Source organism: Chaetodon auriga, chromosome 4 (genome assembly GCF_051107435.1).
Source record: "Chaetodon auriga isolate fChaAug3 chromosome 4, fChaAug3.hap1, whole genome shotgun sequence".
Classification (NCBI taxonomy): domain Eukaryota; kingdom Metazoa; phylum Chordata; class Actinopteri; order Chaetodontiformes; family Chaetodontidae; genus Chaetodon; species Chaetodon auriga.
In genome coordinates this window covers 18,507,070-18,529,847 of record NC_135077.1, presented here as the reverse complement: position 1 = coordinate 18,529,847, position 22,778 = coordinate 18,507,070, and the positions used below count along the sequence as shown (strand labels likewise).

At 42.7% G+C, this 22,778-nt stretch overlaps 1 protein-coding gene across 13 annotated transcripts in view; it reads left to right on the top strand.

Annotated features, from left to right (window-relative positions):
- fat1a (FAT atypical cadherin 1a) overlaps window positions 1-22,778 on the top strand; it is a 76,227-nt gene that overhangs the window by 30,764 nt on the left and 22,685 nt on the right. For 11 of the 13 annotated variants that reach the window (XR_013077090.1, XR_013077092.1, XR_013077093.1 and 8 more), the window contains exons 5-12: window positions 4,420-4,749; window positions 6,629-6,845; window positions 7,788-7,856; window positions 8,432-8,571; window positions 16,144-16,419; window positions 16,685-16,895; window positions 17,520-21,590; window positions 22,502-22,698. Coding sequence is in view for 7 of the 13 variants with exons in the window: in XM_076728573.1 (XP_076584688.1) it covers window positions 4,420-4,749; window positions 6,629-6,845; window positions 7,788-7,856; window positions 8,432-8,571; window positions 16,144-16,419; window positions 16,685-16,895; window positions 17,520-21,590; window positions 22,502-22,698 (5,511 nt within the window). In the remaining 6 variants the exon portion in view is untranslated. The remainder of the gene's footprint in view (window positions 1-4,419; window positions 4,750-6,628; window positions 6,846-7,787; window positions 7,857-8,431; window positions 8,572-16,143; window positions 16,420-16,684; window positions 16,896-17,519; window positions 21,591-22,501; window positions 22,699-22,778) is intronic. The other 2 variants (XM_076728576.1, XM_076728575.1) reach the window with 1 other exon arrangement.

Sequence of the window (22,778 nt, the reverse complement as noted above, 5' to 3'; positions counted from 1 at the left end):
CAGATTGGATGCCTTTTAATTATTGTTAGAAGTTACACAATTCAGTGATCACTGGGTGACAGTTAATGTCGGTGCATCTGGTGCCAGAGCAGTGTTGTATTTCATACTGTGATTGTACATCGCACTGCGCTAATTGCATAACAGGACTGAGGGTAAATGATAGGGATGGAACTGGAGAATAATAGAAAACTGTGTTCTTTTATGGTTTTGCTGATGGTTGAAAAAACAAGCGTAAAATTGAATTTTTCGTACCATACCTGTTGAATTTGTGAAGACTATTTGGCATCAAAGTTAAAAACAAAAGAGGTGTGCCTCCAACATGTGGTCGTAAACTGTTGACTCACTAGTATGCAACTGCTGTCTGATTTAAAAAACTAAAATTTCAGCCAAAGTTGAGTTTATCAGTGTTGTTCGTCTCATTTGACAGAACGCCTGCAGACAGACATTTAATAACCACATTAAACAAACTCTAATAGACTTTAATATTAGGCTGAATGCAACACACCTTCCCTTCTCATGCTGATATTCTTGCTTTTCTTCGTGCAGACAGAACAAACGTGTGACCAATTAAAAGTTCCTTTTGCCCGTTCCTATTTAATTTGAGCATGAGTTGGAGGGATCGTTTTTAAAGCGAGCAACTTTTGACCTAAATAGGTAGAAAGTGGCTCAGTGAACAGGGCCTGGGAAGAGCACTGTCACCATGGCAACTTAAGAAGTTTGTTCTTGTTGGTCACTGGGAATCCAGCAGGAAGCTCTTTACTGGGCTAAACATTCATGGGGCAGCCCAGACTCCAAACCCCTAAACCCTACAATTTGCCCCACACACAGCCACACACACACCTTGGTGTATCCTCAGGGCAGCTAATCGAGTGCTAATCATGACTCAGGAGAGTACGCGTGTGTGCACATGCCGTCGAGTGAGAACTGGGTGCTGGCAGAGCAAATCAAACCGAAGTCCCAGCTCGCAGTGAAGTTTTTGTACGAGCTTGTTGTAGGAGAAGAAACGAAACATGTGGGGCCATGTGGAACATGTGGAGCAATTAGGGTGGGGGCTGTGTCAGCATTGTTTGCACCAAATGCCAGGAGGAGGTGGAGGGAGCACAGGGGGCCTTCAGAGTTTTATGATGAGATGGATGGGGGTTGGTAGGCGGTAGTCGTGTGCCTGTGTGTGAAAGAGAGAAAGAGAGAGAGCTAAAGGCAGAAAGGCAGCGGGGGAATTTGAGAAAAAGGCAAAGCTGCTCCGGATGGTCTGAGTGTGGGCTCTAGCGGCAGGATGAGAGGCCTCCGTCCCAGGAAGGAGGGGGGTGGGTAAATAGCAAAAGTGGGACATGCCAGGACATGCTTAGGATTCAGGCCTGGGACTGCAGAGAGAACATTATAATGGAAAAGCAGAGGTGAATGGGCTCTTCACATCTGTTGTGTGAAGCCTATCCCAGCATGCAGCCGGGCAGATGCAAGGTACATGCCAGACAGGTCTATAACCACGATGTTTGATCCTACTCAGTCCTTTTTTTTCTGATTAATCATTTAATGCTCATCCACAAGGACAGAAACCAGCAAATCCTTGGATATAAGTAGCTGAAACCAGCACTGCAGCTATGGCACAGAAACAGTGTGGATAGAATTAAGTTTTTGACTAAGTTTATAAAGTTTAGCAGTTCCAGGCACTACGAAGCCACAGGGACGACACTCAAGCCCCAGCTTCCTGTTCGCTTGGGCACAGCACTGTTTCTGGAGTAGGAACTTTTTTGCAGGAGCAAAATTGTCTGTGTCCTCTGGTCAAAACACCTTTGATTAAACGTGTTACCAACACAAGTTCTTCAAACAGTTCCTGGTCCCCTGAGAAAGATCCTGCAGTGGAAACATCGGGAGAGTAGCAGTTTCATACTCTTATTTAATTCAGCAGTTATTGCAGCAGGCATTCGTATCTCCTCCACAATGCATGCTTGCTCATCAAAGAGTGAGTTGTTCTATTTAAACAACTGTTGCGGAACGTCGGCTTCAGTTAATTCTCTGTGTTATTACAGCCAAGCACAATATGCACTTTTATAGTGACTAGCTTACAGAATCCTGCACAGTTTGTCCCGATTCCCAAGTTATTTTCATTATTCTGTGCATTAAAACAACATTGCTTGCATATGGTGGGTCAGATACAGCTGAAAGTTTTGCAATAGATAATCAGAGCATAATGGGTTGGCTCAGCTCACTTCACTTTACAGCAGTGCTGTACTGATGCGATGAGACGCACTCCCTCTGGTGTAACTTCTCTGTCTTTTGTGTGGTTTGCCTAATTATCAAACAAAAGGCTTTTGATGAAAATGCTCAAAAGAGAGGCTCGTCGTGATGGATACTGTGCATGCAGACACACGCAAAGCAGTTTTGCTGAGGTACCACGCTGGGACATTTTATTCAAGAGTGCCTCAAGGTGTTTTATATAAGCCGGGACATCAGGTACTAAACCCACATACATGAGGCCAAAAAGCTCATGTGATCATAATGGAAATGTTCATCACGCAGCACAGAACGGGCACCAACATATCCTCCCTGAGAGACACATTCATGCTCAGGTTTCTTGTCAACCCATTTAATTAATTCTGCTCATGTGAATCGCACGGACAGCTGCAGACACTGTGAGAAAAACCAAAACACATTACTTTAGTAATTGAAACTATGGCACCAAATGGTGTGTGCCTTGTTCTGGACTGTTGACTGTTTTTAGTGAAGCACTTAGCAGATGGTTTTAGATGGCGGTGACATTTGTTCTGCCCTTCTACAGTATTTTGCAGCTTGAAGCTGGAATTGCTCACATCTCTGCTAGTGCTCAGATGCACAAACCCTTGAGCACATCTTCCTGGGACTAGATTGAAATTAGAAAATTGTTTGTTTAGGTCAGGCTGTGGCTCTTGGCTTTTGATTAAATTCCTCAAACTGAGCACTCAAACGTCTGAAGACACATAATCATGGAACAGATTAAAAAATGTTAGCATGCCGCCAGCATCACTTGATGTTGTGACTTAAATTAAGCCACCATTAATGATTTAGTTCACTGTCTTTTATACTGAGTACTTCTGGGTTTTAAAAAAGCCCCCAGCCTTCGATGGAGGGCAGTAGGTCTCAGTGTTTATTAGCAGTGCAAAATCTTTGTTTGCTCATTTGACACACAGCAGCAGAGTCAGTGCAGCTGGTGCTATCACAGTAAAGAGGTGCAGCTAATTAAAAATAATTAGCTCTGGTGGGTTGTTCATATAGTAGCCATGCAAGCTGCTGTTATCATGATCACAGGCAAACATAAAATCAAGGTTTCTGCTGTTTTCAACATGTTAAATGTGAGACCATTATTTTTTGGGGCTTTTCAGCCTTTGTTAGAGAAAACAGTACAGAGTGAAAGGAGGCAGAGAGAGGAAAGGAAATGCAGCCAAAGGCCTGAGGTTGAAATCAAGCCTGGGCTGCTGCAGCGAGAGCACAGCCTTAGCCCACGGGGTGCACCCCGGACCAGGTGAGCTACCTGGGCACACCTTGCCCAATTTGTTGTGTCCCAAAATGTGACAGTGTTCCTTTAAATTCTTATTATTTGGCTAAAATAGGCGCTCAAGAATCTAAAAACGAGTCGTGCAGCTTCTTGCATCCAACCAGACAAAAACGGTTTGACCACTGAACAGTCACACAACTAATGGACCAAAATCGCTGCTTTTAAAGTTCTGCCCTCTCCCTCGAGCAACGATGAAAATGAAGAAATCCTATTTAGTCTATTTTGTATTGTTCTGTTGGATAATTCTGCCTTACGAGACTCACAAATTTGTATTTGTAGTTGTGAAAAAGTCCACTTTTAACAGCACCAAAGAGATTTTATGTCAGGAAAGAATCACGTTCTATAGAGTACCAAGTGACCAAGTGTTTCTCGTCTCCAGCAATAGATGAGTGTATAACAGCCTGTTACTGATGTGTGTTTGTTTTTTAACTAAAGAACGTGTATTCAAAGAGACCCCCTGATGGCAAATCTCAGCCTTGCCTTTAATTTTGGCTGCTAGTTAAGTTGGAGAGAAATAAGTGGATTGAAAGTGTGATGAAGGGGAAGAAGCACGCATCCCCTTTTCATCCAAACTTTGATTAAATTTAGACTTTGAAATGATGAATTTCTAAGACATCTGTCTTCATCTTTACAGATTCCCATGGCAGTTTTACGTAATGTTCAATGACATTGTGTGATTTATTAAACCTTTTCTGAATTATTTACTGCCTCTTGTTCCAAAACTCTAACTTTGTTACGCTGAAAGGGATTCACTTATCTCTGTTGATCAGAGAGGTAAACAATAAGGACATCGTGACTCAGAGATAGGAGTTATTTCATGTGATTTGAAGTTCGGCCTCAGGCCTTTCAGTCTGCTCCTTCATCTGAAGCTTTGTCTTCTTCCTCCTCAGATCACGGTCACTGACCACGGCGTTCCTGCCAAATCCACCACTGTCCGCGTCATCGTCCGAGTCCTCGACGAGAACGACAACAGGCCGTTGTTCCTGGAGAAGATCTATAAGATCAAGCTCCCGGAGCGGGAGAGGCCAGAGAAAGAGAGAGCCGCCAAGAGAGACCCGGTGTATCGGGTCATTGCTTCTGACCGTGACGAGGGACCGAATGCCGAGATCTCTTACAGCATCGAGGAGGGAGATGAAAACGGAAAGTTCTTTATCGAGCCCAAGACTGGCCTGGTGTCTTCTAAGAAGTTCTCTTCTGCTGGAGAATACGACATCCTTACAGTGAGTGTCTGATTACTAGGACTTCATCCTGTCATAGATGTTGTTTCACCGTTGTATGCTCCTCTTCCTCTCAAGGTTTTATCCACATTGTTTTTCTGCCCTTCCTGTTATCAGGCTTTGTGCTGAAGAATGCAGTAAACAGTCTCTGTAAAAGGGATCAAAAGCTTATTGATCCACTAACATCATGTTTAGAATATTACTTCCAAAAAAACATCTACAACTCCTGACTCAGGAAAACAGTGTGATGGTTTGCTGCTTTCTGACATTTACTCAATTGAAGACAGTAAATATTGTCGTGATGCTAATATTTCTTGCAAGCAGGAGATACAATAACCAGAGGTAGAGCAGCATCTGCCCGGTTTACAAAACAAGACGTCCAGACAATTAAATCAGTTTCCAAACCAATTACAGATAGTGACACTGGTGGAGGTATGTGGGTGTTCAGGCTCTGGCTGCTTTTGTGACTCTATACATAACGTACACGATAACTGGCTGCTGACATATACTGTAAGTCTGGATACAGCTAGATTTCCCTGTGCGGAGCTGAACGGGAGTAGAGCTGAATAGAGTGAAAGTAGAGTAGAATAGAACAAAAGTGTAACACAGCCCAAATACACAAGTTTCCAAAATAAATAAATAAATGAATACATGAATAAATAAAAAGCTCACATTCATAATGAATGAAGTTTGAATGTCAAGTTAGCATGTGGATTTCTGCATTTAGAGCAGTGCTTTTGGCAAACATGTTATTGTGACTGACTGGTTGTATTGAAATAAGCTTGTCTTAACGCAGCATAATTAGCAAAACAGAAGGTGTAAGTTTGTTAGTTCTGTGCCATGAATGGCACAGAAGAATGAGTCACACTGAATCTCAAAACCCCAATTCATCATGGAAAGGCTTAGTCGTTCACAAGTGAGGATGGAGCGAGGTTCACCACTTTGTGAACACATGATTGGATGAAGGAGAATAATACATGGGCTCAGAAACACTTCATAAATGATACTATACAGTTGGAATCAGGGCTGTACTTAAGATTTTAAGGAGCATGTTCTAAACACCAACCCACAACATCCAATCAGGATCTAACTGTTACAGGATGCACAGTATGTTTGCTTTATTACCACGGCCCTATTGCTGCGGTGCTGGTCATGAAGAGCTAAGTTTGTCAGCCATCGATGTGACACATCTTTCTGGCTGTCAGAGTGTACAGCTCTTGACATTTTCTGCTCATCGTGGCAGCTGTTTTTGCAGAGTATCTTAGAATCGCAGGGATTGAAATGTGTTAAAATGTGTGAAAATGAATATTATCTGTCAATCTTCCACCTGTGAGACAAACATCATGAATTTACCTCTCGTTTAGTCATTACACTTGGCTGTCAAGACTGTGGTGATACTTCACACTCGTCTTTTTTGGTTTAAACTGATTTCCACTCAGATTTTATGTCCCCACACATCCGAAGTCGTGTTTCCTGCTGCAAGAGGAAACTGCTCACCACAGTTTACAGTAATTGAATTCCCCACAAAAGGTTGAATCACAAAAGAATTCCACACAAAGGCTGTTTTGTCACTGAGAATACAAGGTTCACCATGTGGACAGCTCCGAAAAGCTTTTACTATTGAGACACATTCTGTGGATTTGTGCATCAAATCAGCGGCTGTAACCAATGTCTGTTGGCACTGTGTATAAAATGTAATATTATTTGCTGGTGTGTTTTCTCTGTTAGCATTAACTAGCAAGCTACATAACCAAACTTTCCTGTATGTACTTCTGAGGAGTCTCAGGCAGAGGATACACCAGAGAGCTGTGCAGAAACTCATTTGCAACAAAATGTTGCATAACACTGTGTAACACAGCCGTTCATTCTCTGCCTCTCTTAGATAAAAGCTGTCGACAACGGACGCCCCCAGAAATCCTCCACTTGTCGTCTGCATATTGAGTGGATTCCCAAACCGAAATTGCCGGCTGATGCGGCTCCCCTGCTTTTTGAGGAGTCCCCCTTCACCTTTTCTGTCATGGAGAGCGACCCTGTGGCGCACATGGTGGGCGTCGTCGCCACCGAATCCTCTGATGTTCCTGTGTGGTTTGAAATCACAGGTATGCCTCCTTCACATGCAGCTCGGTTGTTGTGTGTGTGCATGCATACTGTAGAAATGCTCTATGTCATAGAAATGCTTTAAAGATTTAGCACTAACTCTAGTGTTTGTGTGTGATATGTCTGTGAAATACGGACATACACTAATAACTTATAATGTAGGAGGCAGTAATGTTCTGTAGTATATATGTCATATTAGACGGCATGTCAGTGAGAAGTCAGCCATTTTCTGGCATGTTTGCTGCCTTACAAAGCCAATACACTGTACCTTCATACAGTATTTAGTCACGATATACATTTGTTTTGCCATATGTAGAAATATTATGTCCTAGAAATATATATTGTGAAAACAGGAAATGAAATTGTTGCAGAGTTAGCTAAAAGCAGGAGAGCTAGCAGAAACGAAAGCCACAGCTAGCCTACGCTAAAGCTAAAGCTAATTTACTTACTCATTTCCTCCTAGCTATGTTCACTAATGAAAATTAACCATTTTGATGAAGCAATATCTTGATAATTGATAACCCTCTGAAGATAACTAGCCTAGCTTACCTGGTCTATAATCTGCCTTTGCAGAAAAGTTTCGATAAAACAATTTAATCATATCTTTGAATAAATATTGATACTTTTCTTAACTTTCCCATGTGAGCCAATTGAAACGTTGCATATTTCTTTACAATTTTAATTGGCCACTCTTTTTTAAAGCGTTAACGCTTAATCTGCAGTTTCTTGAATGTGTCTTTCTTTCATACTTATGATCAGCACTGTATGCATGAGAGGACTTAATTGACTGCCTTCAAATATGCTCGCCTCTTCTCCCTTTCTCCCAGCCTGTCCTCCCTCTAATCAATGTCCGACTGACACATCTCTTTTCTCCTCTCTCTCTGTGCTCTGCTTCGGCTTTCCTCTTTTCTCTGGAATGTTCTGTTTGGTTGGATTTTTGCAAGACGGCATAGAGGATGCTGAGATGTTTTACATCCTTCAGATGGCTTGTGACCACAACTGTACAGCAGAAGGTAGCTGCTGGGATCTCCTAATAGGCTGTGCTGTATTGAGAGATCATCCCACATTGTGTGTTGCTGCTTCCTGTTGGCTGTGGTTGAATGGTGTTGTGCCACTGGATTGATGCTGTGCCACATTTTCCCCTCAAACCTGTGACCTGATTAAGAGTCTCAAGAGTAGCAGGAAAACCCCTCTCCTTCTCTTGTGTGAACTAGAGCTCCATTTTATTTCCACTGTCGTGTGGTTTATCCATGACAGTTAAGCATCCTTTTGTCCAGTATGTAAAAGAGGGTGTTGTTATACATTCATCACTTTGTATTTATGTACCCATTTGATGTGTGTTAAGGTTAATGTTAATGTGGTTAATGATTGATAAACAGCAGATCTACACTGATAGTAAATTTCAGCAACATTAGTGTATCTTTTCATTATGTATGACATCAGCACAGCAGAAAATTGATGTTTGTGTGTCCATCTCAGCGCCTCCATTTCATGTTTGTGTAACCTTGCTACATGCGGACAACTAAGCGATGATCTGTCACTAATCTTTTGTCCTGTCTCGTCGTTTGTACAAAAAAAAAATCCACAGGTGGTAATTACGACAGCCGCTTTGACGTGGGCAAGGCCAGCGGAACCTTGATTGTAGCACGGCCCCTGGACGCAGAGCAGAAATCAAATTACAACCTGACGGTGGAAGCCACAGATGGGACACGAACTGTCAGCACCCAGGTAATTGAAACACTAATGAAACAGTTGGAGGCTGATGAGGCAGTTGTCATGTTTCTGTTTGTCTCGTGTGAGAAATAGCGGGAGCAGGAGCGGGAGGGACTGCCGATGAGTGAAGCTACGGCCAAACTGTCCTGTTTGATGGCATATGTTTATGTTCTGATGCTGTCGTTGACCTCAACTGGCCTGGCAGAGAGACAGAGTGTAGGTTTGAATCTCATTACCTGACTTCTATTCATATAAAGCTGCCTCGGAAAAAATGCACAGATAACACAAACAATATGAGTTCTGATCTAATAAGGCTGTTTTACTGCTAGATTTACTGTTGCGCTTTCGCTTACTAACTCACCACATAGGGAGCGTGAAAAAGATGGATGTTTTGGAAAATATGCTTCTTCTATTCAATATAAGGCTCCTGTATAACCAGCAGCTGATTAGTTTAGCTTAGCATAAAGCCTGGAAGCGGTGAAGCTCGTTCTGCTGAAAGCAACAAAATCTGCTTACCCGCGACTCTAAAGTTCACTGATTAACACTTTTTATTTTGTTTGTTTAATTCATACAAAAACAAAGTGTAAAAATGACATTTTAAATGGCTCAGAGCCAGACTAGCTTCATGCTAAGCTAAATTGACCGCCTCCTTCTAGATTCATATTTACCGCAGAGACACGAGGGTGCCATCCGTCGTCTCATCTAACGACTCTAAGACAGCGAATAGTTGTGTTCGCCAAAATGTCAAATTGTTCCTGACGTCGAGCTTCCTTTGACTTAAATGGAATGTTCGTTTGTGAATGGATGCGGTTTTTCAGCCATGATATGGGTCACCATTGTTCCTCCTCCTCTGTTCTCTGCCATCTCAGTTGAGCGTTGAAGCGAAGGAATCTTCCATTGTCTCACTCCTGACGCGGGGCCGTTGTGATGAGAGTCTAGCCAGAGGTTTTTTTTTTAAAGTGTACATTCTTAAGCCCCCTCCACGCCCCCCTCTGCTGTGTCTCTCTGAACCTGTGAACCTTCTCTTACTTTTCTCGGAGATGAACAGCTGGCCTTGGTCTTGTCTGAATTGACTCAAAATAACCAGATATATAGCACTCATAGTCCATGTATACAAGCACAGTCTGGAAACTGAGAAATCTCCTGAAAAGATGCTTTTATGCAGAGAGAAAATCGATAAAAAAAAGTTATTAGATCCTGTAAACCATATGACCCTATTGGAGCCATTTTGATGAAAGATGAAACTAAAACTTGCTTCCAAAAACCTTCCAAAGCAGTTACATACTTGTATTTCAGTATATTAATATGCTGATTTATTCCTGCTTGGATATGTCTTGCTCCCCAGCTGATACCAAAGCTGAACTGCCATGATAAAAGCTGTTAAGCATGCAAGTTGTCTTTGGTTTTTTGTTCACATGGTCATGCCTTGTCCATGAGATTTTGAACGTTTTTACATGATAGTTTGGGTCATATGGGATGGTGGCATTCAAAATGTTTTGTCCTTTGTCCTCAAAGGGGAGCTTCAGAGAACTGTAGCTGGAAAAGAATCTATTTGTTGTCACTCCGTATGAATAAAGCCTTTCATCATCTGGCTGCTGTGCTCCGCTGAGCCTTGGATGAAGCGCCGCCTTCACTGGCATTTCGCAGCTCATCCGAGGAAGTAGCACGTCCTTTCGTTTAGTGCAGAACCTTAAAAACAGCCACAGAGTGCCGATTTTCTCTGCCATGATTTTCTCTCCCCATAAAGCATTTTTTTTAAAAGTCCTGGAAACAGACACTTATTGAAAGCACCTCAGCAATATTGCATGCAGTGACATTTTAAGTTAAATTAATCACATTCAAAGGTTACTCTACTCAGAAGGTCTGATTCTCAGTGGGACTGACTGTACGAGCAATCCTCTGACATTACAGGAAGTGGTTTCATTCAGTGCTTCGTTTCATTCGTTTTAAAATACAGGGGAACTTCATGGACTTCAAAACTTAACTTTCATTTTGTTTATTCCACAGAAAAGCAATGAAATCATATCAAATGCAGCCGTGAAGTTTTATTTACACTAAAACATCAAGCCTGCAGTTCAGCAGTCTGTCTTGTATTTTGGTATCTTTGGCAGTAATTGCCAATATCCTCATGACATATCAAACTTTATACACTACCTCAGATTCCCCTTGTGGGATCTGACAGTATGACGGTAACTTTTACTGTAAGCACTAGTTGATTATCAGCTTTATGAATTCCATCTCTACAAGCCGTCACAGCTCAACTGAACCATCACTTCACGTAAGAGCACGTGTCTAAGAATAATCACTTGTACAGTATGTCAGATGAAGTAAACCAGTGCACTCTTTCTCACTGCCTTGCATGTTTCTGAACATATTATTAGATCTGTGACTGATGCGCTCTCTTGCACGAGTGCTAATGTGTAAGATACAGTCCTGTAGAGGGAACGGATTTGCAGAATGTGGTTACTCCATAGGCCACACTGTGTTTCCACCACTCCAACTCTTCTGGTATAGTACTCCTGTAACCTGTACTTTACCATACATACCTGCATGTACCTAAATCTTAGACCTGCGCTGCGTCTTCACCACAGACAGCAGGCAGGGTTGTCTCCAGGGCTTCAAGGCTAACCTCCTTCACTTTTCCAGTAGTTGGGAAACAGCTTGAGAAGCTGCAGCATTTATTAGCTGACACACTGTAACCTGTACTGTACATATACTGCCAGATTGACAACTCACAGCTAACCTTTTCCTCTGCTCGCATTTACCTCCACTTTTCAACTACACACTCACTGCGCACACACCTCTCGTGTTCGTTCTTCTCTATATTTAGTTGTTTATTACAACTAGGAAACAAGCTTTGTTTGAGAAAGGGCTGCAGGCAGAAAGACAGCACAGGGGACTGCAGTGTTTTTCACTCTGCCTTTAAGTCCCAGATCAGTGTGCTCGGTACCCCAGCAAAGGGGTAACGAGAAAATGTGTCGGCATGAACTGGCTCCATTAACCATCCACAACGTTTGACAGTGAAAACACAAAAATGTCCGTTCTAATGTCTAACAAACCAGACTGAACTGAACTGGAGCGGAGTGCTTGGTGGAAATGTGGTTTATGTGATTTGTGCAAGCTGTCTGGGAAGTGCTGGGAGCCAAATAGGTGATTGAAAGAGGCATCCAGTGATAAAATAGACAGTAGTAAATACCCACATTTTGTTGGCTAGTAATAAATACATCCCTGAAAGTAAAGATGCATCACTATAGTAAATTATGCTCCACAAAAACCTTTTGTTTAAAACCTCTAACGTGTACTTATCTCTATGGTTTTGTTGTTTTGAAGACCAGAATCCAGGTGAGAAAGAGCCATATGTCTTCAGTGTAGTACGTGGCCTTCATATTACCTGTATACACATTTGATATGTTACATATTGTGTAGTGCCAGTTGAAAAGGGATTGCCTTGAATACCAGCAACATACTGAGTGCTTCATGTTTCAGGAAAGCCATCTGAGTGTTTTGGCTACTAACTTGTTTATCCGATAACATTGTTCAGCCTTGACAGTATTGACTCTGTTAGAGGGGTTTTAACAAACCCTTTACAGTGAATGCATCTCTTGCTGGGATGTGTTTTTTGTCGCAGTGAGTGACTAATAGGGCTAAGATCGGGAAAAGGTTGTATCAGACACACCGACACCTGGGGACGCTTAATTTATCTCGTCCTCTTCAGGTAGCTTACTCATTACCTTTTCAAGGCTGGCAGCCTTAGTTAATAATCAACCAGATTGTACAGCAGTAGGTTGAATCACTAAGCACTTGTATAAATATTAATCTGTAAATTTAGAAAGAAAAGACAAGCGTTGAACAATCAATTTTCTCCATCTCTGCAAGATGAAATTAATCTAAGAGGAGTGAATTTCAGTGGGAAATCATACGCAAAACAGTCTTTCATTGTTTGTTATTCAGTATGAATTTGTTTTCCTCGGGGACAGTATGTTGTTTACATTTTAAAACAAGTCACACAGAATTTCACCGCCAATTACTTCTACCCGATCACACACATGCAGCGCACCTCGTGAAAGCTCAAAGTTGGACTTATCTATTCCTCAAATCAAAGTCATGTGGAAGCTGTGCTGCCAGACAGGCTGGCCTATTTTCTCTCGCCTTGGAATGTTTTTTTTTCCCTTTTTGTTATCTCTCTCTCCCTCTCTCTCTCTCTATCTCTCTCTCTCTCTCTCTCTCTCTCTCTCTCTCCCTCCCTCTCTCTTTCTTTCTGATTTTCTTCGACGTTTTTTTCAGAAAGCTCCACATTTATTGGCCAGGCATGCGGAGATGATGATTATTCTGTTTGGGTAGAATTAAGCGCAAACAAGAGCGGTGGATCTCTGTGGGTATTGGGCTGTGTTAATCCTGTTTTGGGAACATGTTCGAGTGCCCGGTGCCAGTGCCCTGCCTTTGCCCAGAACCTGCCACCTGGCAGGGGGGCTTCCTCTCCTACGCATTGCTCAGGAGGACAATGAGCACAATGAAAGCTCCCCCGTGTCCTGTTCTGGATGCAATGCAAAAGGTGTTTCGTTATTCAGCAGACGCGGTTTCCTTTGTGGTCTCTTAAGCATGCTTTTGTTTTTGAATGTCTGTTTTATTTTCAAATGACAGTGTCAAACTGTGAGCTGAAAATTGAAAATGATTTTAAATCCAACATTCTTGCGACTCCGGTGGTGATCCCAGTCTGACGCTCACAGTCTGTGGGAGGTCTATGGAAAACAGTCGGCCGTTCTGTTGCACGCTTTCCATTTGACCATTGTACTCATCTCAAAGATCAGCTGATGTAGACAAGGGCTGCTGCATTCTAGCTTGGGCACCTCATAGCCAGGAGCTGCGCCAGCAAGGCAGCCTCGGCATGCAGCCCAGCCTCCCTTCCCCCCATCTCTAGCTATATGACATCCTCCCTTGGCCGTGGAGAAGTACCTCAAGCTGTTCTGCTCGCAATCTGTTCCTGGTCTCCTGTTTCTCATGTTATCCGAGTCCACATTACAAAGACTCGCTTTATGTCTTGAAGGTTCACTGTATTCACTCATATGTTTGCTTGTGTTCAGTATCAAACCTGACTCTTGTGTCTGGGTTTCTTTTCATTCTTTTTTTTTTTTTGCATAGTATTTTCAGCCACATCTTTTGTTTGTGTTTTTCTTTCATTCCCACCCACAACCTGTGTTTTCTAAATTTGACCATTTCCCTTAGATTTCTTTGGTTTTTCGCTGTCACCTCTCTGTCTTCCTCTCATCTCACCCTCACAGCACTTTTTTTCTTTATTATCTCCATCTGTCAGCGTCTGTGTCTCAGTCCCAATCTTGTTCCTCTCCAGCATTCCCAGAGGAAGCCATATACAAAGACTACAGAGTTTTCTTCCATACCAACATTTCTGCTGCAGTCAGGCTGTATCGTGCTGTTTTGTGATGTTTGGGGGCAAAGTTCCTTTGAAGTGTTGTAGAGCCTCCTTGAAAAGGGAAAGGCAAGTTTGTGTGCATGTGGGGGATGTGTGTGTGGGGGGGATTGAATAGCCCTTTGTGTACTTTCTAAGCCACATGAAATAGTACATCGTGCATAGATGTGGATACTACTGACCAGGTTCCATTCCTTTCAGCTCCTTGACAGCACTATCAGCTCTCGCCACCTTACTCACTATTCACGAGACGCGTTATCTGACACTGGCCAGATTGAGACACATTGGACTGCCTCTTTGTGTGCATGTATGTGAGGAAATGTGCATTTTGTGAGCGTGTGTATACGTGCTTGCATGCATCTGTGTGTGTAAAAAGTGGATTGTGAGACATCAGGGATCTGGTGCTATATGATGTCTGGCATGACATGAGAAGACATGTTTGGAATGAGATAGATTGTCAGCCCGCAGAGGGTTCAGCATGCACAAGAGGCTCAATTTCACACACTTTGTCAGGGTTAACATGTGATTATAAAGTTGTATTTATTGAACATTACGCGTCCTGATTAGCAGGTGACATGGGTCGCTCATGACACATGACTTATGGCTAACAGCCAGCGTACAGCGCTGACAGACAGCATGCATCCCAGCGCTCCCCCTGCAAGATGACATCTGTGAGCCTCAGCAGCATTGCCAACATCACAGCACACAGCAGATTGTAAATGTTATCAGTGCTGTCAGGTTGAGTCTATATTTGTCTCTGATATAGGCTCACAGTGCTCAACAAACAGCATTATGACAAAAAAACAACAGCAGGCAGTTGTGTTGACCAGAGATCTGACAAATCCTGGTCAGCTAGTGAGCTCTCTACTGGTCAGAGCTTTTGCAGCCATCGTCCCCTTCACTGTTCCTGCACCAAGCAGCTCGGCCTTGTCTGTTTCCTTATGGGACATCACCCCCTTGTGTTTGGTATGCAGGTGTCTAATCTGGGCTGATCCCTTTGTTCCCCATGTTTGGCAACGGTAGAAGCCCCTTGCTGGTCTGGGAAGCAGAGATGGCATTCCAGCAGCTCTCCATAATCCTCTGTCGGAAGTCCAGTAGACGAGTGGCTGGTGTTGATAAAACATGCTCCCAGTGGAATTTTACAGTTTGGGGATGTTGTCTTTGTAGTGTGCTGGGGGAAAAAAAACACAGTGACTGCACTTTTTGCTGTCCAAAGTAGAAGGCACATACGTGCAGAAATTTGTTTTGTGGATTTGAGTCTGAACAAGTTGTTTGTGAATACATTAACATTAAAAACACGTTTAACCAGACTAAAAGTTCTATTAGTTTTGGACATGTTATATATTATTAATATCACTGGATCAACAGCTCACTGTCATACAGGTGATGACTCATGTACTCTGAATTTAATCACCTGCTCATGTATGTCATTTAGATGCATTGTGGATATTCAGCATTGATTTCTTGTTTCCAGTGTTAGCTACATCAAGTGGCCGTTCAGTTAAAATATTGCTTTTGCCATCATATGTATCGATCTGGTCTATGTCTACGCAAGGCTGCTTATTACTGAAGAGCATGGGGAAAGGACATGAAAAGTTTATAGTGTGTGTGTGTGTGTCTGTGTGTGTGTGTGTGTGTGTGTGCGTGTGCGCGTGCGCGTGTGTGTGAGTGCGTGCGTGTGCATGTGCGGATGAGAGAGGAGTACAAATAAAGTGACCATTTGAGTGTACTGAACTATTTTTGTACCACTGTAGATGTCTTATTTTTAGATTTTTAGTTATTCACTGAAACATTCATTGCTTGCTGATTGCTATTCTGTTTAAAACCATTAAGAAAATTTGCAAATTTATACTAGTATTCTGGTTATTATTAGGTTTGTAGAGCATGTAAGTTTGTGTGTGTACATGTGTAAACCTAAAGCTAACTCTTATAGAAATCAAAGCCAGGTTGGGGACTGCAGCTTTAGCTACCCTCTTCATGCTTTTTACAAAATAAATGTTCAGCACTGGATTTATTTTGACTGATTCAACTGATTCCAGCCAACCTCTGTAACATAGCAGTCCTCAGAACACAATGAGAAAATTAGAAAAGGCTCAGAAAATAGTTTTCTTCACAACAGCTGTTAAAAATGAATGTTCTCCACAATTTCTTTTCTCTTATAGGTGCTCATCCGTGTCATTGACACCAACAATCACCGGCCACAGTTCTCTCAGAAGTGGTATGAGGTGAATGTCTCTGAAGACAAACCAGCAGGGACTGAGGTCCTGCAGATCAGCGCTGTGGACAGAGACGAGAAGAATAAACTGACCTTTACACTCCTGAGCAGCACTGATCCCTTCAGCCTGAGGAAGTTCAGACTCGACCCAGGCACAGGCACACTGTTCACCGCTGAGCGCCTGGATCACGAGACTATGCATCGCCATGTCCTCACCATCATGGTATAAAATAATGAACATTTACAATTTACCAATAGCTGGATTAGTTGGAGTTTATTTTGCAATTATTTGTGTCATTGTACAATTAAACATCCTTTAAATTAAGACAAGCTTTGTTTTTTCCATAGTATGAATAGTTTTTCATCTCTTTATTATGTTAGTATTCAGGAATTAAATATCCCTTGAGGGTACTCACACACTCGTCTGTCTCTGCTTTTCCCCCTCCCCCCTCTGTCTCCCTGTCTCCTTGTAAATTTTCCCTCTCTAGGTTCGAGACCAGGACATCCCAGTGAAGAGGAATCTTGTGCGTGTCATTGTCAATGTGGCTGACACCAATGACAATGCGCCCTGGTTTATAGGCACCCCGTACTCTGCCCGTGTGTTTGAATCTGCAGCCGTAGGCTCGGCTGTGCTCCATGTCACAGCTCTTGATAAAGACAAGGGCCATAACGCAGAGGTTGTCTACAGCATTGAATCGGGTAAATGCTCACAAAGTTGCAGAATTTTCCTAGTTTTTTTTCTCATTGTAGAAAGCCTTCGTTGTAAAATGATGCAAATGAAATCAGCTTGTAAAAATGTATGAGTCATCTTGAGTCCTGCAGCCCACTGGATCTTGATCATGAATGGAATACTTTGCAAAGAGTAGGAGAATATTGAAGACTTTGTCTAGAGGATGTCCAGATACGTGGGAGATGGGCAGATCCCCCCTCAGAATTTCCCACGATGGTTTTCTCCTACAATAGGGCGTTATATGAGATCAAGAAACATGCAGCAATTAGCTTTCTGCTTGAATACATGCATATTTGGAATAATTGGGATGACTTAATATAATTGGATTGTAGCTTGCTTTGCTTTCAGTCAGACTGAGGGCTTAGCATGACTTGCTTGGAAAGGACAGATGCATTCCTGACCAGCTAATGTTGAAAGGGGAAAAACATTGGCATTTCAAATGCTTATCAACCTCATCTTCCTGATATAACATGTAGCAAAATGTTTTTTTGTTTTTCTTGTATTAACATATAGGTTTTGCATTAGTGCCAGGCACATACAACAGGTCAGAATGAAAAACATTACATAATTCTTTTGTCTTCTCTGTCTTACAGGAAACTTTGCAAACTCCTTTGCCATTGACCCTGTTCTTGGGACAATCACAGTAGCCAAAGAGCTTGATCGGAGCAGCAAGACCCTGTTTGAACTCACTGTTAAGGCGTCTGATAAAGGAACATCTCCACTGTCGACTACAGCCACTGTACACATTGTGGTCACCGTTTCTGACAATGCAGCCCCCAGATTCACTGAAAAGGAGTTCTCTGCAGAAATCAGTGAATCAGCCCATCCTGGAAGTTTTGTCAGCTTGGTCACAGCTGTCAGCCAGTCATCTGTTTTCTATCAAATAAAAAGTGGCAACGTAAACAATGCATTTGATATAAACCCAAACTCAGGAGTGGTGGTGACCCAGAAAACTTTAGATTATGAGACCGTCTCTCAATACATGCTCATCATACAGGGCACAAACATGGCCGGACTTGCCAGCAACATGACACTTCTGATTCATCTGAAGGATGAAAATGACAATTCTCCAGTCTTTCTCCAGAGGGAATTCAGAGGAGTGATCAGCGAGTCAGCCCCTGTCAACAGTGTTGTTCTGACCCATGAAAACACGCCTTTTGTCATTCGGGCCTCTGATGCTGACTGTGACCAGAATGCCATGCTCATCTATCAAATTGTCGAGCCTTTTGCACATAACTATTTCGCCATTGACTCAAGCACCGGGGCAATAAGAATCACAACAGCTTTGGATTATGAACAGAGGAGTGTTTTCCGCTTCACCGTCCAGGTCCATGATCTAGGAATGCCACGCCTGTTTGCAGAGACGGCAGCCAACGTGACCATTGAAGTAATTGATGTTAATGACTGTTCTCCAGTTTTTAGCCAAGAACTCTACGAGACAGCCGTCATAGTGCCAACATACAAAGGAGTGGAAGTTATTAAGGTCAACGCTACAGACTCAGACTCTGGGCCTAATTCCAAACTTCTCTTCTCCATCTCCGAGGGAAATATTGGTGATAAATTTAAAATGGATCCAATTACAGGCATAATCTCTGTTCAGAATGTCACACAGCTCAGGAGCAGATATGAATTAAAGGTGAGGGTTTCTGATGGTAGATTCGCCACCGTTGCTACAGTAAAGATAAATGTGAAAGAAAACAAAGAGAGTAAGCTGAAATTTACCAGGGAGTCCTACAAAGCCTACGTCCAAGAAAACTCCTCTGAGAAGAAAACACTAGCCATCATTGCCGCTGTTGGTAGCCAGGTGAATGAGCCTTTGTTTTACAAAATTTTGAACCCTGACAGCAAGTTTGAAATCAGCCGAACATCTGGAGTAATCTCAACCACTGGGATTCCGTTTGATCGTGAAGCACAGGATACATTTGACATCGTTGTTGAGGTCACCAGAGAGGACAAATCTGAAGAAGGGGCTCATGTTCTAGTAACTGTGACAGTAGAAGATGTGAATGACAACAAACCCATGTTTGTGAACCTTCCCTATCATGCCCTGGTCCAGATGGATGCAGAGGGCCAGGTCATCCGACAAGTGACCGCGGTGGACAAAGACATGGGCCCGAATGCAGATATCCATTATCACCTGAAGGAACACCAGGAGCACTTTCAAATTAGCCCCTCTGGTGAAATCTCCCTTAAAAAGAAATTTGAGAAGGAATCGCTTAACACAGACTTTGTCATTGCTGTTGTAGCAGAGGATAATGGAGAGCCAGCACTCTCAGCAGAAGTACAAGTGCCAATAACAGTGGTGAACAAAGCAATGCCTGTGTTTGAGAAAGCTTTTTACAGCATTGAAATCCCTGAAAACATTCAGTTACACTCTCCTGTGCTTCATGTACAGGCCAATGATTCTGAAGGCCCTCGTATTGTGTACACAATCTCTGAGGGTGATCCTTTCAAACAGTTCTCAATTGATTTCAACACAGGTGTAATTCATGTGATTCAGCCTCTGGACTTCGAGACACATCCCGCCTACAAGTTAAATGTTAGAGCCACAGATTCTCTGACTGGAGCACACTCTGAAGTTTTTGTTGATATCATACTGGAAGATGTAAATGACAACGCCCCCGTGTTCCTGTCAAAGGCCTACTATGCCAATATATCTGAGGCCTCTGTCATTGGCACATCCCTTTTGCAAGTTGAGGCCAAGGATTCTGATACTGGTAATAACCAAGAAGTATTCTTTCAGTTGGTTGAGGAAAAGGGAAAGAGTTCTGATTATTTCACTATCGACCGTGACACAGGAATATTATCTACAGCTCAAGTTCTTGATCATGAGGAGGCCCAGCAGCACAAGTTGAGAGTCCGCGTTGTGGACGGAGGGGTTCCAGCCCTCTCTAGTGATGTCATTGTGACGATAGACGTTACCGACCTGAATGACAATGCTCCAGTATTTACAGAGCACACTTACAAAACTACTGTTAATGAATTGGCCCCACGTGGACACTTCATCACCCAAGTCCAAGCATCTGATGCTGATAGCTCGGACTCAAATAACTTGGAGTTCTCCATTACATCCAGCAACGAGGATATGAACTTTTCCATTGACAAACACACAGGTGCCATTGTTATTTCCAATCACCGTAGGCCACACATGCAGCCTCTTTACAACCTCAATGTGTCGGTATCAGACGGTGTGTTCAGAAGCTCAGCCCTTGTCATGGTAACAGTTATTGGTGCCAACTTCCACAATCCCACCTTCTCTCAGGTGGACTATGTGGTAGAACTTGTTGAAAACTCACCTGTTGGTACTTTGGTAGCAGAAGCAAAAGCGACGGATGACGACGAAGGCATTTATGGGCAAATAACATACCAGATTGTCAATGATTTTGCAAAAGACAAGTTCTCTGTCAATGAGAATGGAGAGATTTTCACTCTAGAGGTCCTTGATCGTGAGAATAACGCTGAGAAGGTTATTCCTATTTCTCTCATAGCTAAAGACGGTGGTGGAAAGGTCGGCTTTTGTATAGTCAATGTCATTCTCACAGATGTCAATGACAATGCCCCACAATTCAGGGCAGCAGAGTACAAAGCCACTATTGCATCAGATGTCCCAAGGGGAACCTCGGTTGTTAAAATTGCTGCTTCAGACATGGACGAGGGAAGCAATGCTGACATTGAGTATTCAATCGAAGCAGACGTTGAAAATGTGGAGGAAAACTTTGAAATCCACCCAACCTCTGGGGTCATTGTAACCAAAGAGAGCCTCATTGGACTTGAAAATGAGCTCTATGCATTCTTTGTTAGGGCAAAGGATACTGGGAATCCACCCAAACATTCTGTTGTACAGGTTTACATAAGGATTGTTGCGCCAGAGACCCCAATTCCCAAATTCACTGAAGCACATTACCGTTATACAATTGCTGAAGACCTTCCCATTGGCACAGAGATTGAAGTAATTCAGGCTGAGAGTGAGCAACCAGTCGTTTACAGCCTTGTGAGGGGCAACACTCCTGAGAGCAATGAATACGAAGTGTTTGTTGTAGACCGAGACAGTGGAGCCTTGAAACTTCAGAAAAGCCTTGACCACGAGACGACCAAATGGTACCAACTGACTTTGCTTGCCCAAAACAAATATGAGAACTATGAGATAGCGGCATCTGTAAATGTCAACATCCAAGTGAAAGATCTGAATGACAACAAACCTGTCTTTGAGTCAGACCCTTATGAGGCTATTATTGTGGAAAACCTTCCAAGTGGAACTCAAGTGATCCAAGTCAAAGCCATCGACCAGGACTCTGGAACCAACGGCCATGTTGTTTACAGCCTCGACCCCAAGCAGAACTCGCAGGAGATCTCTGAGCTGTTTGCTGTTAATAGTGAAACTGGATGGGTGACCACCTTGAAAGAGCTGGACCGTGAAAAGATGGACAAATACACAATCGCTGTCCAAGCCACAGACCAAGGTGACAAAGTCCAACACGTCACTGGTACCAAAGTGGAAGTGACAGTGGCTGATGTGAACGACAACCCGCCCCGCTTCACTGCAGAGATCTACAAAGGCACCGTCAGTGAGGACGACCCTCCTCCCAGCGGGGTGATCGCTATTCTCAGCACCACAGATGATGATTCTGAGGACATCAATAAACAAGTGAACTACTTCATCACAGGTGGGCGTTTATTATTTTGCCAAACAGATAATTGGTACGCCCAGAGAGTTAACTCCCTATTCCTTTGTGTAACAGTTTTTCATAAACAGAGCTTAGAGGGGATTATCCGTTTATGCCACTTAATATGATGATAATATCTCATCTTTGAAACATTACACAGTCCTATTATCTGCTAGGAGTGTGAGTTATCGCCTAATCTGCTGAAGCTCAAGGCAAATATTTAGGTCATCAAAATACAGAAATGTATAATTATCTGAATAATGCTTTGAAATAGACTGGGGAAAATATTTCCTCTAGTGCTAATTAGCAAGTGTGAATAACTCTTCCAGGTCTGGAAACATCATGAGGAATCTGAAACCAACACTATCATTACTTCATGTCCATTTTTTGTACTTTCTTCAGTTGCAGGATTGCTTCTGTACCAAACATATTAATTTGAGTGAGGATTTGCTTTGTGAAGTACTGATGAATAATTACAACTCTGATTCCCAAAAAGTTGGAACGCTGTGTAAAGCCTAAATAAAAACACAATGCAATCATTTGCAAACAAACTGTGTTTACTGACAACAGTTTGACAAAGGCTTCTCGAGCACTTGTAATAATATCCTTCATACAATCATGTGTTCACAAAGCGGTGAACCTCGCTTGTGAACGGCTGAGCCTTTCCAGGATGCCCCTTTCATACCCAATCATGATACTATCACCTGTTACCAGTGAAAGGATTATCACAATCAGGTTTATTTTTGTTTTACACATCATCCCAACTTTTGTGGAATCTGGATTGTAATTGATATTTAGCTGAATGTAGTTTAATAATCAGGACAGATACTTATCCTTGTGTCTTTTTAGTGGCTTCCTGCCTGAGTTTTTGATCATTCTGAAGTGGTATATTTCTCTGTAACACCAAACAGGAGGGGACCCACTTGGCCAATTTGCCATTGAACACATTCAGAATGAGTGGAAGGTCTCTGTCAGAAAACCTTTGGACCGTGAAGAGAAGGACAATTATCTTCTGAACATTACTGCCAGTGATGGCATCTTCACTGCCAAAGCCACCGTGGAGGTCAAGGTGCTGGATGCCAATGACAACAGCCCTGTATGTGAAAAGGTAAAGTCAGTTTTTTTTCTTGACTCTGATTTAATTTCAGCACTTTCAGTTTGTCGTGCCCCTTTTTTCCTGGTAGTCAC